This window comes from Corvus hawaiiensis, chromosome 3, assembly GCF_020740725.1.
Source record: "Corvus hawaiiensis isolate bCorHaw1 chromosome 3, bCorHaw1.pri.cur, whole genome shotgun sequence".
Taxonomy (NCBI): Eukaryota; Metazoa; Chordata; class Aves; order Passeriformes; family Corvidae; genus Corvus; species Corvus hawaiiensis.
Window position 1 is genome coordinate 731777 of NC_063215.1, and position 18346 is coordinate 750122.

At 56.8% G+C, this 18346-nt stretch overlaps 1 protein-coding gene across 14 annotated transcripts in view; it reads right to left on the reverse strand.

Moving 5' to 3' along the window:
* Positions 1-18346, reverse strand: part of DTNB (dystrobrevin beta) — a 133244-nt gene that overhangs the window by 34476 nt on the left and 80422 nt on the right. For 8 of the 14 annotated variants that reach the window (XM_048296644.1, XM_048296640.1, XM_048296639.1 and 5 more), the window contains one exon: positions 16073-16093. The exons of 3 other annotated variants lie outside the window; for them this stretch is intronic. In XM_048296644.1, coding sequence (XP_048152601.1) covers positions 16073-16093 — 21 coding nt within the window. 3 more of the 14 variants (XM_048296642.1, XM_048296645.1, XM_048296646.1) reach the window with 3 other exon arrangements.

An 18346-nucleotide genomic window follows, 5' to 3' on the forward strand; every position in this document is an offset into this window, starting at 1 on the left:
ACCAGGAGCTGCACAGGGAAGGGAACGGCAGCGCCCGCTCGGGCCCCCGGAGTCAGGACACAGAATAACAGTGTGATCACCCCCTTCCTCAGCTGAAACCATGATCAGGCCTCAAATCCTCTCTTCTGGGGCTCTGTGGGAGGCTTTAAGGAATGAAAACTGCAGGGAGTGAGCTCTGGTGCAGCAGCCACAGAGGGTCTGGGGCTCAGGTATTGCCGTCGGGGTCTGGAGATGGCTGCCAGAGGCACAGAACGATCCCAGGATGGTTTGGTGGGAAGGGACCTTAAATCCCACCCAGTGCCACCCCCTGCCATGGGCAGGGACACCTCCCACTGTCCCAGGCTGCTCCCAGCCCCAGTGTCCAGCCTGGCCTTGGGCACTGCCAGGGATCCAGGGGCAGCCCCAGCTGCTCTGGGCACCCTGTGCCAGGGCCTCCCTCCCCAGTGCTGGTGACACTGGTGGCTTCCTGGCTGTGAGTGCCCGCTGCTGGCTCATGTCCAGCTTTCCAGCCCCCAGGAGAGGGATGACCACCAGCCTGACCAGCCTCCCTCAGCAGCTGGGAGCACAGGCTGTGTTCCTCGAGAGGCACTGGCATCATCACTGCGAGAAATGTGGGCATTCCCACCTTTGGTCCCAACTGATGGCTCCAGTGTTTGTGCTGGGTCTGAAGATGGACACTGCCCCTTCTCACCCACCCTGAGCCCCTCCCAGAATAAAGACCTAAATCCACACTCCAGGGTGTTTTCAGTTGTGCAAATGGGCACAGAAGGCAAAACGTTCCTCCCTCTTCCAGCTGAAACGGCTCAGACGTGGAATGGATTCGCCCTGGGTGCTCTTCTCCCTGGCCAAGGAGAATCAGTGAGGAGCAGCCTGCTCTCCTCCAAGACATGGCCAGGGAAGGGGCTGCACTGGGACTGCATGGGGGGTGAAGGGCCTGGCAAGTGCCAGATCCGTGTCAGTCCCGAGCTCTGCAATGCCCCAACCCCCGGGAACATCCCGGACACTCCAGCAGGACACAAGGGAAGGACAGAAGGAAACCTCTCTGGCCATAAAGTCTCTCAGGAAACGTTGCTTTCATGAGGATAAAATGACAGACAGTGAAGGAGGCAAAGGCCCCGTGGTGGGTCCTGGGCAGCACCACTGAACCCAGGGGCCTCGCTCTGCTGCTCCAGTCTCCGTCTCCTTCCAAACGAGGGACCCCTGCTCGGTGCTGGGATGTTCATCCACAGCTGACAGGCACGGCCAAAGCACTAAAAATAGGTCTTTAGGAAGATGGATCACTCCCCAGCCACGGCCTGGCGTGATAAATACAGTCCTAACAGGATCAAGAAATGTGGATTTTGCTCTCAATAAACTTAAACCTAACCTGAATGATAGAACATGTGCACGGTTTGATTTCTGTACCTACAAATTTTCTCTGAATAAAGTGGTTAAAACAGATTAAATGAGAAATGAGGAGTTTGATGAGCAGGGCACGGCACAACGAGGAGCACAGCTGAAGGAAAGCATCTCTCACTGCTCATGTAAAACCACCAGTTTCTGCAGAACTGATCAAAATCCACTTTTTAAACCCTTTTCAGGGAGACTGTAAATAAATATTAATTTTGGGGACTGAGAAGGACGGATGACATTTGTGGCTCTTTGGTAGATCTGTCTGTGCTTCAGGCACCGAACAAGCGCTCGCGGCACCCTTGACTTTCACTTCCAGCTCTCGGAGCCACGGGCTCACCCGTTTCTGTAGGTGAGGAGCAGCAGCTGGGGCCTAGCAACGTTCCCTGCTCTTCCCAAGTGCTACCTATAAAGCTCAAGGATTTGTCATCCTTTTTTTGGCATCCTTGGCTGTCAGCAGCAGCAGCACGAGCTGCAGGGGAGCTGCCTGCGAGGCTTGTCACGCACGGGCGCTGCAAACCCCTCACAAATGAACATCCTCGGGAGTCATCCCCAGTCACTGCTCGGTGTTTGCCACCACAGGCAGGGCCTACACACGGAGCAGCAAAACGCAAGGAGATGACACAGACAGGCAGCAGAGCTGCCTCGTCACGGTACAAACCTCACCCTCCTCCTCCTCCGCCTCCTCCTCCTCCCTGCTCAGCACTACCAGTGATGCTCAGAGCTCTGTACACACCCAGGGCAGGCAGCATTCCCAGAGGAATGCCAGGATCCCTGAGGCTGGGAAAGCCCTGCAGGACCATCCAGTCCAAGCTGTGCCCGATGCCCACCTCATCCCCAGCCCAGAGCACTGAGTGCCACTTCCAGCCCTTCCTTGGACACCTCCAGGGATGGGCACTCCAAACCTCCCTGGGCAGCCCCTGCCAAGGCCTGAGCACCCTTTCCATGGGGAAATTCCTCCTGGTGTCCAAGAAGAAGAAGAGAGGACGGTATTTACCCTCCAGCAGTGCCACGCTGCAGGCTGCCCTTTGGGGTGGGGGTTTTGGCACTGCTGGGGAGGAACCTTCTCTGGTCCCCAGGAGTGGGGGTGACCCTGGGCTCCCCCTGCCCCTTGGCTCCAACACCACTCCCAGCACTCCTTTTGCCAGCTGTGGGCTTGGAAAAGGAGTGATGGGAATGATGTTCATGGGGTTCAGCAGCCCTGGTGAGGGCAGGACGAGCCCCAGCTCCCTTCCCTGGAGCACAGGGCAGCGTGAATCCCACGAGCACATCTTCGCACTCCCACCAAAGATCAGCAGATCTTTAGTAAGAGGTGGAAGGTTTACCAGAGCTAAGAGGAGCCTGAGGAAGCAGGATCCACAGGATGGACAGGAGAAGGGCCAGCTGGCACTTGGCTTGGGCTGGAAGAGCTGCTCTCCCAGTTTGCTGTGCCCCACGCCAAGGATCCCCCGCCCGGGCAGCGGTCCTGGGCTGCTCCATGGCCCCACAGCTGCTGCAGGCATGTTTTCAAAAGGCAGCTCCTCATGTCCCAGCACAGCTCCTTTGATCTCTGGGAGGAGTGGCTCTCCAGCTAATTCAGAACACACGGACACGGAGCGTGACGCACGCCCGGAGCCCCTCCTGGTGTGTTGGGGTCTGTCCGTGGGCTGCAGAGAGCCCCCAGAGGAGGGGGGAGCTCTGAAAGGCCTCATCCTGTCCCTGCCAGAGCTCCCACGGAGCAGCCCGTGGCCCCCCTGCCCCTCTCGGGGCTGTTTTCTGATGGAAACTCCCTGTGGATCACTCAGCTGCTCCCACGAGGTGCGGCTGCACCTCCCCACGTCCCACGCACGGAGCTCAGGCTCGGACCGGGGAAGTTTCAGTGCTGTGATTCGGGGAGGAGATTTTGGTGATTGAGAGCACACAAGGCCCTGCAGACTCCGCTCCCTGTGACGACAATGTGACCTATTCCTCATTTTTTCCATAGGAAAGTGAGAACAGGACACTTCACCTCTGAGCTGGAGACAGAAGAACCACAGCAAACACCACTGAACCTGAGACTCGGACACTTTTTTTGGATTAAGCATCAGAAAAGAAAGGTTTTTCTCCTTTGAAAGAAAAAAAAGCAGCTGGGGATAAAACCTGTGGTTTAGCTCCCCTCACAGCAACAGGCACTGCTGTTTGGGGCCAGGTTATGGAATCCTGGAATGGTTTGGGATGGAAGGGACCTCAGAGCCCATCCAGTGCCACCCCTGCCATGGGCAGGGACACCTCCCACTGTGCCAGGCTGCTCCCAGCCCCAGTGTCCAGCCTGGCCTTGGGCACTGCCAGGGATCCAGGGGCAGCCCCAGCTGCTCTGGGAATTCCATCCCAGCCCCTCCCCACCCTCCCAGGGAAGAATTTCTTGCCGATATCTAACCTAGATCTCCCCTCTTTCAGTTTGAGGCCATTCCTCTGGTCCTGCCACTCCAGTTGCTGGTGACCAGTCCCTCTGGATTTACTGTCAGCCTCTCAGGCACTGGAAGGGGCTGTGAGGTCCCCACACAACCTCCTCCTCTCCTGAGCAGCCCCAGCTCTGCCAGCCTGAAGTTCCTGCAGGAAGCATCCCTTGAGCCATGGAGGACCAGGAGATGCCCAGGCGTGTTCAGTGCCAAGGGCAGAGCAGGGAAGTGTCCTGGACTCCCCTGTCTGGTGGTTCCCAAAGCCAGCACCGCCCCCAGCAGCACACGACCGACGCTCCCTGCTGGGATCTGGGATTTTGCCTCTGGACCATCAGCCACGGCCGAGCCGTGCTGGTTCCAGCAGGGGTGTCAGGCACGGGGCTCACACATCCCCCCAGTGAACACCAGCTCCCTAAAGATCCACACTGCTCCCCTCGTTCCCTTTTCCAGGGAAGCCCAACCCCACAGCACAGATGTTCTACCATCGCTCCATGCTGCTCGTGGCCCCAGAAATGTCTCCTGCTGTCTGAGCAGCCTTGGGAGCTCCTGTGTCCCTGGGTGCCACCTCGGGCCTTCAGGAGGAGGAGAATCCCCGGGGACACAGAGGAACGTGGGCAATTGTCTGTGAGCAATGGGCTTCCCAGGGCAGCCACACATCCAGGAGGGAGGTGGGGATGGGACAAGGTTCTGCCACCCTGGCAGACAGGCTGGGCTCCATCTCCAGCCCTGGGAACGTGGGTGGCCTGAAGGCCAGCACAGCAGCGTGGCTGGACACCCCCCACAGCATCCCACCTCCTCGGGGGCTCATGGACCGTGACCAGGCTGCACCTTTAGAGCCCCTAAAATTCACGGATTATCCCAATAACCTTCAGTCTCCTCCTGCTTCTTAGGGCAGCACAGAGCTGGGAGAGACCTTGTGGGCATCAAGCCTGATCTCCTTGTGTCACGGACACCCACATCAAGTCATTGTGCCCTATCCCACCACGAGCTTCCCTGGAGGGAGGCTGGACAGGAATTCCTGGCTGGGAGGGTGGGCAGGCCCTGGCACAGGGTGCCCAGAGCAGCTGGGGCTGCCCCTGGATCCCTGGCAGTGCCCAAGGCCAGGCTGGACATTGGGGCTTGGAGCAGCCTGGGACAGTGGGAGGTGTCCCTGCCATGGCAGGGGTGGCACTGGATGGGATTTAAGGTCCTTTCCCACCCAAACCAGTCTGTGATCCCACGATCCTGGTCAGGATGCGCAGCCTGACACGTGTGAGTGCCCAGGGCATCATCACAGCACAGCCCCACGTACAGGGTGCAGATCTCTGGGAATTCTGTGCTTGAGTTAATCTGATGGGCTCGTTAATGCCGTCAGAAACGCAGGATTAAGCTGCCAACGATCTGGAGAATGGAGGCTGCTGGAAGCAAACCTGTGCTGTGTCCAAATGAGCCCCACGGTGGGGAGGGGCAGTGGTGGGGAGGGGCAGTGCTGACGGTGCTTTTCCAGGCCCAGGAATTCCAATCTTTTTCAAAGCACCTCCCTCACCTCCACTTGGTAAAATTCAACAGAGAAAGGGTCGGAGAAAAGAAAACTAATGTTCACCTGAGCATAGAATCAGGTGAATGGTTTGGTGGGAAGGGACCTCAAAGCCCATCCAGTGTCACCCCTGCCATGGGCAGGGACACCTCCCACTGTCCCAGGCTGCTCCAAGCCCCATCCAGCCTGGCCTGGGACACTTCCCCTAAACTACATCAGTTAAAATACCGAGATTTTCTATTTCTCTGCTGCTTTAATTCTTTGTGGATTTAAGGGCATCTGCTTCAGGCTGGCGGAACTGGAGGGGTATTTACAGCAGTAAATCACGGCTAAATCACAAATACAATACGAGCACTTCTCTGTAAACCCAATTTGGATTACACGACGATTCTGGTTGTTAGAACAACTTTCATTTCGCTTTGATAAATAAAAAACCCCAAGAGGTTTCAGGCTGAAAGCATCACGCGAGGCCAAAGCTGCAGCTGGGACTGATATTCCATACAGTCAGGCCTTAGGTAGGACTGTTTGGAGGCAGCACTGTGGATAAATTGATTCCAGGTACAGCTTTTCCCCTCGTAGCACCGTGCAGTGTTTACACCGACGTTGGGCGACGTGCGGCGCTGTCATTTCCCGGCAGCACGCTGTGAATCGGTGCTGTCGCAGTGCAGTGGCCACCAAGCACAGGGGGAAGCGATCTCTGTCGCGGCTGACACCACATCTGAGCCAGCCACATCCAACCCCATCGTTCCCAAGGCCTCAAATCCAGAATATTTCTGTAATGCCAAACAGCACCAGGCCTGTATTTTCTAAGTGTCTTTATCTTGCTTCTAGCCTGCTTCAAATCAGCTACAGCTACAAAAAAGCAAAAAAAACCCCACAGTTAAAAGGTTTTACTCTTCCAGCAGAGCCATAATTGGTCCCATTTGTCAAGGAGATCCTTGGCCAGAGAGGAGACGCCCAAACACCTTCAGCCAACATACGAGCAAGGGGCACAGAGATCTCCTCTCTCTGCCACGCCTGGGATGTCTTCGAAGGATAATCGAACAGTAATTGGGAACAATTCCTTCCTGGAAAGGGCTCTCCAGCCCTGGCACAGCTGCCCAGGGCAGGGGTGGAGTCCCATCCCTGCAGGGATTTCAAAGCCCCGTGGATGTGGCACCTGGGGACACGGGGCAGTGGTGGCTGTGGCAGTGCTGGGGATGGTTGGGCTCAGTGGTCTCACAGGGCTTTTCCACCCTCTGGGATTGTGTGATTCCATGAATCAGCCCCAGTGTGACAACAGCAAGGCAGAGACCAAGATGCAAATCCTCTTGCAGGTGTCACAGGCCCTTCCAACCCTGTCCCACCAGCACCAGCTCCCTGGGGACACGGCTCAGACCCTGGGGACATGAACACCCCAACGGGTCTGAGCCTGAACCACAGATCCATGGAATGGTTTGGGTTGGGAGGGACCTCAAAGCCCATCCAGTGCCACCCCTGCCATGGGCAGGGACACCTCCCACTGTCCCAGGTGGCTCCAAGCCCCAATGTCCAGCCTGGCCTTGGGCACTGCCAGGGATCCAGGGGCAGCCCCAGCTGCTCTGGGCACCCTGTGCCAGGGCCTGCCCACCCTCCCAGGGAACAATTCTTTTGCAATAGCTAATCCAAATTTCCCCTCTTTCAGTTTGAGCCCATTGCTCCTTGCCCCTATCATTACAGCCCCCGAGGAAAGGTCCTTCTCCATCTCCCTTCAGGTCCTGGAAGGTGCTGTGAGGTCTCCACAGAACCTTTTCTCCTCCAGCTGAGCAGCCCCCACGTTTCCAGCGCATCATGTTGGCAGTCACAGGGCCGTGTCTCCCTGTAGCTCTTCCCTCTGCTCCAAGCCCGAGTGCAAAAGTGTATTTGTGGGCTGGGGAGGTAAAGAACAAACTGGAGGGGGGCCAAGAGCGCCGAAGAAACCACCGACTTCAAAAAGACAGAAGTTTACAGCGCAGTTAGTAAAGGAGTGATTTATGCTCAACAGCATCGTTTGGTCGTGTCAGGCCATACCTAAACCCTGGTGCTGCACAGAACATGCTTTAACAAGATGTTCCAGGGCTCCCTTTGAAAAAGACAACCCTTGTAAAGAGACGAGGTGGAAAAAGGGATCGTTCCCAACAGAGGAAAGGGCCAAACCGGAGCAATAAAGTCTGTGCAACAGATGATGAACGGAGCCCCAAATTGCTGCCATCTGTTAGCAACCTTTGCCCAGTGAAATGGATTTCATGTGAGGTCAAGAAATCCCAAACTGCCATTTCCTCATTACTATTAATAAGGGCCAGGTGCCACATAAAGCAACAGTGGATCCAGATGTCCTTCACGTGGCTTTGATTACCCTTCCAGGCTGGATAATGATCCCAGGGAAAGTATTGCAGATGCACCCAGAGAAACACGGTTAATATTAATTCCTCTGCAATTGAGTTACTGGGCATTAGGAGCATTATTCACCCCCAGCCCACGGGGTAGGGGCAGGTCAGCTCCACAGATGTTCTCCTGCCAGGAGCGCCGTGGGACGGAGATCTGCCGAGGCAATGTTGGCTTCTGCCGGATTTTCCGTGACTGTGGATGGAAGGATTTTTGTGAACAACTTCTGAAGTCCACAAAAAGAGAAGTTTTTGTGGACACCTCATCCCTGGCAGTGTCCCAGGCCAGGTTGGATGGAGCTTGGAGCAGCCTGGGAGAGTGGAAGGTGTCCCTGCCCATGGCAGGGGGTGGAATGGGGTGGGATTTAAGGTCCCTTCCCACCCAAACCATCCTGTGACTCTGCAAGCAACCCCTTCTCCAGGTGACAGCCAAGACACCAGCAAAGGCTCTCACTTCAGTTTCATCAACACCTTGGTGGACGTTCCTGAGCACCTAAAAAAGGATCAGCTTTCCCTGTCTCTGAAACGGACACAATTCCACACCGAGCAACGGGAAAACGTTCAGTTCTGGGGTTTGGCTGAGATTAAAACACGATGGAAAAGCTGCTGGATCCGCTCTTTGTGGCACCAGTCAGGTGCATTTGGGTGCCAAGCTGGTGCTTCGGGCCAGCAGAAGGATCGGAAGTGCAGGGAACGGAGCGTGTGCTGGATCGCATCCGAAGGAGGAGCACGCGCTGCCTGCGCTTCCCCCGGCTCGGTTACGTGCTGGAGCACTTGACTGCAGAGTGAGGAAAGCATTGTTTCAGAAGAGTCAGCATGGCTACGAAATTCAGCAGGGAAGCAATAAATATTTCACATCCTGGACTCCACAAGGATGATCGTTTAACCACTTACAGCCCAGGCCCAAAGAAAATACGTCGGAGGAGATTATTCCAGGATTCTGTCATGGGTCTTGCCAAACTCATCAGCAGCATCACATTTCCCAGGGACTAAACAAACACCAAGGAAAATCAGATCTTGCCAAAACAAATGCAAATCCTTGTAGAACATCTCTCCAGTCATCGCAGCGATCTCCCCACAATGGAAACACAACTGCCACAGGCTCGGGAATATCTGTCCCCAAAAGTGGCAACAAATGGCTCCGTGGAAACGTTGATGGGAAATGAAAAATGCCACCAACACATCACAGCAAATCCTCAGGAACAGGGGACAAAGGGTGGAAACACCCACAGAGTGGGAGAGTATCTTCAGTAAAAATCCCACTGATCTTGTCAAAGAGATCTTTAACGGGGATTGATCAAATCTCCAAGGCCAAGCTGGACATTGGGGCTTGGAGCAGCCTGGGACAGTGGGAGGTGTCCCTGCCCATGGCAGGGGTGGCACTGGATGGGCTTTGAGGTCCCTTCCCACCCAAACCACTCTGGGATTTGCTGATTCCTACAAGATAAACCTAAGCAGTGAATTCATGGTTCTAAATATTCAGTAACTCTGCAGGGACGCTGCTTGTCAGCCTTTGGAACATTCCTGCTGCTCTGGGACGTTCCTGCTGCTCTGGGATGTTCCTGCTGCTCTGGGACGTTCCCCCTGCTCCGCTCTGACACAAACCATCCTCTCCTCTCATGGCTCCAAAGGGTCTGGGCCTGCTGTGCCCCTGCTCTCACACCCTCCCTGTCCCACCAGTGCTCATCCCTATTTCCTGCCAAGGAGCTTTAATGGCTGACACAAAATCAGCAGCCCTGGGAGCTGCATCCAGCCCCTTCCAGGCTGGACCAGCATCTCCCAAAGACCTGGGCGGGTCAGTGCTGCAGCAGCCACAGGAGCTCCGGGCTCCAGCCCCTTCCCAGGAATTCTGGGTTTGAGCAGGACGATGCCAGGGCTCTGCTGTGCCCCTCACAGCCCTCCTGGCACAGGAGGGGAATGCTTCAGGCCAGCTTTGCTGCTCCTTGTGACATTGAGCCCTGGGCAGGCCACGAGCAGAGCTGGGGATTTGGAAGTGCTGTGGAATGGTTGAGAAGCTGAACTTCCCCTGAGGGGGCTGCTGGATAAAGCTGTTGTTGGTACCCCCCGGCCCCAGTCCCTGCTCAGAGCCCTCCCAGACCCTGCTCCGACTCCGTGGCCCCTGGGCTCAGCCGCCTGTGGCTTGTCCTGGTCACAGACGTGGGGACAGCTCAGCCCTGGGCTCGGCTCCAGAGCTGCTCCCAGGCACCTCCACATCCCAGGTCAGGTCGGGCCTGAACACACGATGGCCTTGGATGCTGAGGGCTGCTTTGGCACGGTGTGGAATCACAGGAGGGTGGAATGGTTGGGGTTGGAAAGGGCCTCAAAGCCCATCCAGTGCCACCCCTGCCATGGGCAGGGACACCTCCCACTGTCCCAAGCTGCTCCAAGCCCCAATGTCCAGCCTGGCCTTGGGCACTGCCAGGGATCCAGGGGCAGCCCCAGCTGCTCTGGGCACCCTGTGCCAGGGCCTGCCCACCCTCCCAGGGAACAATTCCTCCCCAGTATCCCATCCAGCCCTGCCCTCTGGCACTGGGAAGCCATTCCCTGTGTCCTGTCCCTCCATGCCTTGGCCCCAGTCCCTCTCCAGCTCTCCTGGAGCCCCTTTAGGCCCTGCAAGGGGCTCTAAAGGTGCTAAAGGAGTCCCTGGCCTCCCTGGGGACCTGCATTAGGGAGGCTGGCACGGTGCTGGGACACGAGGCTGCCCTGTGTCACCCTGCCATGGCACGTCCTGGGCTCGGTGCTGCCCGGGGCACCCAGGGCCCGCTGCTGAAACAAGGGAGAACTGCCTGTGTTTAACCATCCTGGAGACCCCCTCAACAGGCACCACGGGATGCACCATGCACAGCTTCCACATATTCCCGACCCAGAATCCCAGGAGATTCTGAAGGATTTCCAAGTCCTCTCCGGCAGGGGCTCCTCATACGGGGAATACACTGACCACAGCCACGAGCCCTCGGGGCTCCTGGAGCCCCCTGAGCCCGTGTGGCACATCACCAGCCTGACAAGTGTCCCCACTAAACCCACAGGAACTGCACGTCCTGCTGGAAGCCCTCTCACACCGCTCCGTTTCCCACAACGCGCCTTAGAACACAAAGGTACAAAAACAAACAGAAACCTCCAGAGGGTGAAAGTGGAACCATTTCCAGGCAGCCCCTGACAGGGGACCTGGTTAGAAAATGGAGCCCACCCCATCAGCGGGGTTTGAAGGACCCTCCCAAGGGGATTTCCCCCAGTCCAGGCAGGCAGAGCCTGTGCCTGGAGCTTTGTTCCTCCGGGCAGCGGCTCCAGAGCTGCGACTTGGACTTGGCAGCCGTGACTCGCAGCGAAGGCAGGGCTCAGAAGGCAAGAAAGTGAACAAACTCCTGCCTGTTTGTAGCTGTGGGATCCAAGCCGTGATTAAGGGCCGAGGAATGTGATTCAGGGAAGGCATGAATGGAGCGGACGGGCAGAGGCTGCTCTGCCTGCTGGCTGTTCCCTCTGCGCGGGCCCAGGAGAAACCACCCAGCTCCGACAGCTCTCCCCAGCCTGGAAAACCCCTCTGCTCACTACAGAGCAGGGCTCAACCCATCCAGGCGCTCTCTGCTTCCCAGCCTGGGTGTGATAACGCTCCCTCCCTCCCTCCCTGTGTGCTTGGGAACCGGGAATGGGGCACAAGAGCCCCCCTGCACCAACAGGGACCCCACCCCAGTCGAGCATCCCAGAATGGTTTGGGCTGGAAGGGACCCTAAAGCCCATCCAGTGCCACCCCTGCCATGGGCAGGGACACCTCCCACTGTCCCAGGCTGCTCCCAGCCCCAATGTCCAGCCTGGCCTTGGGCACTGCCAGGGATCCAGGGGCAGCCCCGGCTGCTCTGGGCACCCTGTGCCAGGGCCTGCCCACTCTCCCAGGGAACAATTCCTTCCCAATGTCCCATCCAGCCCTGCCCTCTGGCACTGGGAAGCCATTCCCTGTGTCCTGTCCCTCCAGCCCTTGTCCCCAGTCCCTCTCCAAATCCTGTTAGCTCTGCCCACCGAGCTTAGCACAGATGGCAGAAGGGGCTGGGCACGGCTCCCCGAGCCCAGAGAAATCCCTCAGTGCTCCAGGAGTGAGGGGAGAGGGGGATTCTTTCCCTCCAGATGGACACCAGGTCTCCTGCAGGCACCACCTCCACCCCACTGCTCCAGGAATCCCCACGGTGCAGGGATTTGTCTCTTACCTGACTCAGCCACCCCAGGACAGTGGAGATCCTCCAGAGCAAACCCTCCCAGACGGGAATCCTGACACAGATCCATGGCTGTTCCTGCCAAGCCTCCTCCTCACACCCCAAACTCAGCAAACTCATCCCAAACTCTGCCAGGGGCAGTGCTGCCAGCTAAGGAGGGGGGTGAGGTGCTCATCCCTCTGATGGCAGCACAGGCCCAGCCCTCCCTTCAGAACCTCTGCTGATGGATAAACTCCAGTGCCACGCAGAGCTGCATCCCTACAGCCCCGAGGCTCACGGGCTCCTTTGGGAGCCCTTCTAGGTTTGATCCAGGCACCCTGGGATAGTGGCAGTGTCCCTGCCCACGGCAGGAGAGGAACTGGATGAGTTTTCAGGTCCCTTCCCCCCCACACCGCTCTAGGGTTCAATGGTGCCTCCAGGAGAGCCACGGACGTGGCACTGAGTGGAGCAGCTGCCCCAAGCCCATCCCAGAGCTCTGTCTGTCCCCATCCCTGGGCTGAACCGGACACAGGAGCGTTGCTGGCGCTGGAACAAGGCCATTGTCAGGGCCCAGGTGTGGGATGCTCGCTGCTGTGACACAGCTCAGGGCACACCGTTCCCAACACAGCTCTGGGAGGCTGAGGAGTCACAGAATCCCAGAATCCCTGAGGCTGGAAAAGCCCTCCCAGAGCATCCAGTCCAAGCTGTGCCTGATGTCGACCTTGTCCCCAGCCCAGGGTACTGAGTGCCACCTCCAGCCCTTCCTTGGACACCCCCAGGGATGGGAACTCCACCTCTGGTCCTTTGGATGCAGAACTGAGCAGCAGTCTCAGATTCCCATATGGACACGAGGCTCCTTCAGGTGGCACAGGGCTCTGGGAAGTTGGGAATTCCCCACTCACAGGGCTCATCAGGGTGGTTGCCCAGGCCCAGCATTGCTGTAGCCATGGCTGAGGTGGTTCAGCTCATTAAGGGGATGTGCCCTGGCACTGCTGGGAAGTCTCTAAACAGCCAGTCTGAACCATGGGAGGAAACTGGGAGCTCCTGACTCCCTCTCCATGGGGTTGAGGAGAAACCCTCCCACGGATCCACAGCTTCACAGGGCTTGCTGGGTGAGCACACATCCACTTCTTCTGCTGGGTAACTCAACCCTGTGATTCCTGAGCCCCTCTGCTCTGCTGTTCCCATGGCTCCCACCACCTCCTGAGGGAAGAGATTCCACTCCAGTGTTCCAGCCCCTCAGCTGGAAGCTGTTTCTGGGCCTGTTCGGCATTAGGGCCGTTCTCTGCCACTGGAGCTCCTGACGCTGCTCTGGGTTTGTTGTAGGGATTGTAGGACACGCCAAGGACACCATTCCTGTGATGCACATCCTTGGGAATCCCTGCAACGTTCCTCTGGATGCTGAGCAGCTCCTACGGCTGTTCCTTCGACTACAAAACAAAGGGGGTTTAATATTTAGCAGATTATCCAAGCTTCTCACCAGCTGTGACATGGAAAGGGTCCTGGTGTAAATTAGGATTTTACTAGCTGGGACACAACAATCCCAGCAGTGGTGGGGAACAGCGTGGTGGGCCACGAGCACCACGTGGCTCCAGACTCCGTCACTGCAATGACATCTCCACACAAGGCTCTGCTCCTCCAGCGCGTGCCCAGGACTGGCCCCCGAGCCCGGGACAGAAACTGCCCAAGCCTTGATGGAAGATCAGCTCTGAACACGGGGCACAGAGGTGACTGGACTTCCCTGTAAGGGCCAGGATCAGAACCAGTGCCTCTCTCCGGATAGAAGTTCCTTATGACTTGCCACGAACGCCTGACCGAGGCAGAAAGGGACCTGCAGCCGCAGGCAGAGGAAGATCACAGATTCCCCAAGTGGATGCCATTGCTGCTCTTGATGTGCTGCTGCTCCAAACCCACGACAGTTCTGCTTTATTTGCCTTCATCCTTCACAGAAGCTCCTGCTGCCCCCACACAGCCAGCCCCCCTCGCCAGGGGCTGAGAGGATCCCCAGCTCCCTCAGACACCTGGGCCTTCTCTTCCCCGGCACCCAGAGCTGCCCCACACTCGCCCTCATACAAGGCCAGGCTGGACACTGGGGCTTGGAACAACCTGGGACAGTGGGAGGTGTCCCTGCCCAGGGCTGGGGATGGAACCAGATGAGCCTGAAGGTCCTTCCCAACCCCACAGTCTGGGGTTTGATGCTTCCACGGCGATGGACAAAGCCCCAGCAGCCTGTTCTGGGCACGGGAGATGGTCTGAGTGCTCTCCAGAGCTGCCTTCCCACCCAGCCAGGCTGGGACTTGCGTGTGTTTCTCAGCCAAGTGGGGCAGCCCATCCTGGGACTTCCAACCTTTCCAGGCTGCACCGTCACAGCCGAGGGGAGAAGGTCACTCAGGCCACTCCAGGCCATGCAAAGGAAGGACGCAAAGTTTCAATTCCTACAGCCCAGCAAGGTGTCCCTTGGTTGGTCAAAATCTGCCTTTCTTGAGCTTTAAATCAGTTTTGGCTCCTTTATGCCTGATTCCAAAGGAATGGGCCTGTATGGAATGTCACTGTGCTGACATTATTCTTTTGGCTCATTATCCTCCTCCTGACACAGCGTTCCAGGGAAAAAAGGGCTGTAAAACTGGTCAACTCCTTCCCTGATCTCATATTAACCCTTTTTCTATGTCCATAACCCAGATGAAAGCACAGCACAGGAAAATCGAGCTAATACACAGCATGGCCTTTCCCTGCAGAGGATTATTGCTGGGAATGGAGCTGGGTAGGAGAAGGACACGCAGCACGGCATTCCACTGGCACTGTCAGAAGCTGCAGAACAGGGATGGCTGTGTCTTGGGTGTTCTCCTTCCCCCAGGACATTCCTTGAAGCTCCTGCCACGTGCTGCAGCTTGGTCCCTTCCATAAACCAAATCCCTCCTGCCAGGTGCCTCAGCAAACCCAGGGAGAGGTTTGGATTGGACAGGAGGACAAATTCTTCCCCGTGAGGGGGGTGAGGCACTGAACAGGCGTCCCAGAGCAGCTGGGGCTGCCCCTGGATCCCTGGCAGTGCCCAAGGCCAGGCTGGACAGGGCTTGGAGCAGCCTGGGGCAAGGGAAGGTGTCTCTGCCCATGGATTCGGGGTGGAACAGGATGAGGTTTAAGGCCCCTTCCCACCCAAACCATTCCAGGATTCCACGATCACCTGATGATGAACAGGGCTCCAAGGGAAGGTGCCCACTCACCACCACCTCAAACTGTGACAGAACAGCACCAAAAGCCCCTCCAGGAGTCACCAAACGCCAGTTTCAGCACATGTAGAACTGAAGTGTTCTCAGCAATAGCTGCTACCCCAAAATGTGTACTTCCCTACAAAAAACAAGTCCCCAGGATTTCCAGCCACTGTATCCAGTATCCAGTTACGCCCGTGAGAAACAACACATGAAATCCCCGACGGTGCAGAACACGGATTAATGGTCATTAAAGCTTTGGGTGTAAAGGAAACCATGTTCGAAAACGCTGCAAATGCTCTGCTGGAGAGCAGACATTGAACATCTGGCTGTTTCCGAGGAAAGCAGAAGGGCTCCCTCTGGAGTGGATCCCGAAAGTAACACAGGACTCGGCTTTGAGCAGGCGGGCAGAGAAAATGGGAATCAAACGGCAACAAAGCCAAGGCGTTCTTGTCTCCTTTCCTTTACTCATCCTGTTTGCAACGAGCACTCTGGGACTCATTCAAGGAGACTCTGTCAGGGCTGAAGGATATGGATCCATGCCCAGAATATTAAGTCATTAATTAGTTTTCATGCATGGACTTGTATGTGGCAAGGAGGCAAATTAAAGGATTCCTGAAGAGACAAGAAAGCTTTCTTAGCACGCGGAACACTCCCAAGAATCTCCCACAAAATCAGGTTTGAAGCCAGCAGAGAATCCCTGCTTTCAGCCCTGCGTGGCCATGCATGATTCCACAGAAGCCTCATCGATGCAGCCACCGCTCGTGGGCCCGTGGCAGCAAACCTCCCTGGGAAGGGCAGAGGAGCAGCTCCGGGACACACAGACCATGCTCTGCTGGGAGCCTGCTCCCGAACTCCCGAGAGGAAAAGGCCCCCCCATTCCCAGGGTTTATTTGCATACAAGCCAATTAACAGAAAATGGATTTCATGCAGGAAGAAAAAAAAAAAAAGTCAGATCACCTACAAAGTGAAGTCAACTTACTGCCTGCTTTTGCTCTTCTTCCTAGAAACATCGGCAAGAGAAAAAGGTGAAGAGAGAGAGGAAAGATTAATTATCATGTGAAAATGGTCATTTTCACACAAAATACCCAGTGAAAGAACAGAACATGGCACACGGTGCCAGCGCCTGCAGCACGACAGGAGCCGAGGACACAGGACATGAGGGCTGGGGGGGCACAGGTGACATCTGTCCATGAAAGGGGCCCCTGGTGTTGGCCAAACACGTGGGATGGACATCCCAGGGCTGCGATACAGGACAGGATATCCAGGGCATATCTGCTCCTTTAGGCAGGACCTTTACTGCCTTCAGCCTGGGGCAGGGGAAGGTGTCCCTGCCCATGGCAGGGGGGAACTGGATGGGCTTCATGGTCCCTTCCAGCCCAAACCATTCCACGATCCTGTGATCCTCTCCTTCTCCAGACTCAGAGGCCTCTCGAGCTGCCCTCAAGCCAACAAACACCAGATCCATCCCCTGAAGTCTGGAACTACCATTGGGAGGGTCCAAACACGCAAATGTGCCAGCACAGAGCCCAGCTGCCACAGCCTCAGAGGCAAAACATCCCCTTGGTCAGCTCCCCTGGGCACTCCAGGACCCCTGCCAATGGGAATTGCAAGGGCTGAGGAACCAGGTCTGCGAGGGGACACACTGAGGGAAAGGCACCAGAGATGCTGAGTAAGGCAAGATGTGCAGAGAGAGCAATTCCTGCACTGCAGAGCGTCTCAGGTCAGATCACTCCTAGCCTGGAGGACAAAAAAAGGTGAAATACAGGTGAATTTATCCCCTTTTGAAGCAGGGAAATGTTCACTGTGATCGGGCCTGGGCTGGTGGAGGCACATCCTGCCTTCAGCTGCAGGAGAATTGCTGGGAGTGAGCAAAATGTCACCTAGTCCAGAGTTTCCTTGGTAATTCAGACATTTCCATGGGTTTTGTCCTCTCACAGCCAAGAAGCACCACGGGTCCAACCCTGTGTGGGGGACCCTGGTCTCTCCCAAAGCAGCAATTCCAGCAGTTTCAGGTGACCCCCTGCACCATGGCCTCGCTCGGCCAGGCAGTGCAGGGGGCAGCGGGACCATGGCCACGCACAGCCCCCCAGAAATTCAGGTCACGGAATTACAGTTCAGGGGATAAAAGCTCCTTCTGGCCTGGAAATCCACGAACACATTTATCAGCCTTCCCTCACTGATCTCCCGGCCGAGCAGGATTAACCAGACCCTTTCCCTTAATTTAAAGCAGCTCCTCCTCCCTGACCACTGAAAGCTGTTTTCCCACCGAGCCCTGCAGAGGGGCCTGGGAAGGGCTGGGGGCAATTCCACGGTTTTGAGCAGGTATTTCTGGGGTTTTCTCCCAAGACCTGGGGTTCTTTCAGGTGTGTCTGTGGTGTTGTTTGGCAGATGTGGGGCCTGGCTCTGCTCAGTGCTGGCAGTGGGGCCGGTGCTGCTGTTCCCACATCCCACATTTCCCGCTGTGCCTCCCACCAGCACCGGGACTCGCGGGACCAGATGGGGAGCCAGGTCAGGGAAAAGATCTTAAATGATCTCCATTCCTCAAAAAAGTTGTCAGTTTGAAAAATGAGGCTTTGGCATTAAGTACAGATGTGAAAAAGCCCTGTCAGGAGGGCCGGAGCTCGCTGGGCTGAGCAGTGCAGGGATAAATCACCGGAGCAGCCGCGAGGAAATTGCCGTGGAGGAAATGGAAGCGGTGAAATGGGATCTGTCTGCTGGATTTCCGTGGAGCTGACAGTGAGAGCCCTGGGAGGAGCAGCCAGTGCTCCCCACGGAATGCTCATCGGGGCCGGGCCAGCCACGCACCCGGGGACTGCAGGAGGCTGCGGGAAAAGGGAAAGCCAAGGCAAGCCTGGATGGAGCCACAATCCCAGAACGGCTCGGGTGGGGAGGGACCTTAAATCCCACCTCAAATCCATGGGCAGGGACACCTTCCACTATCCCAGGGTGCTCCAGGCCCCGTCCAGCCTGGCCTTGGACACTGCCAGGGATGGGGCAGCCACAGCCTCTCTTCCCTTCCTTCCCTCCCAATGCAGTCTGTGACTCCATGAAATTCCCATAACTGGAACCCTGGACAGAGGTGTCAACTCTGGCTGGGGATGATTTGTAGAAGTCCCTCCATGCAAAACCCAACACTGACTCTCAATTGCAGCGGCCTGGGGAGCTCCCTGTGAGGGCCCAGGAGCATCAGGGCAGGACAGCCCAGGGGGTTTGAGGAACTCTGCACAAACAACCAGAAATGGTCAGAGATCAC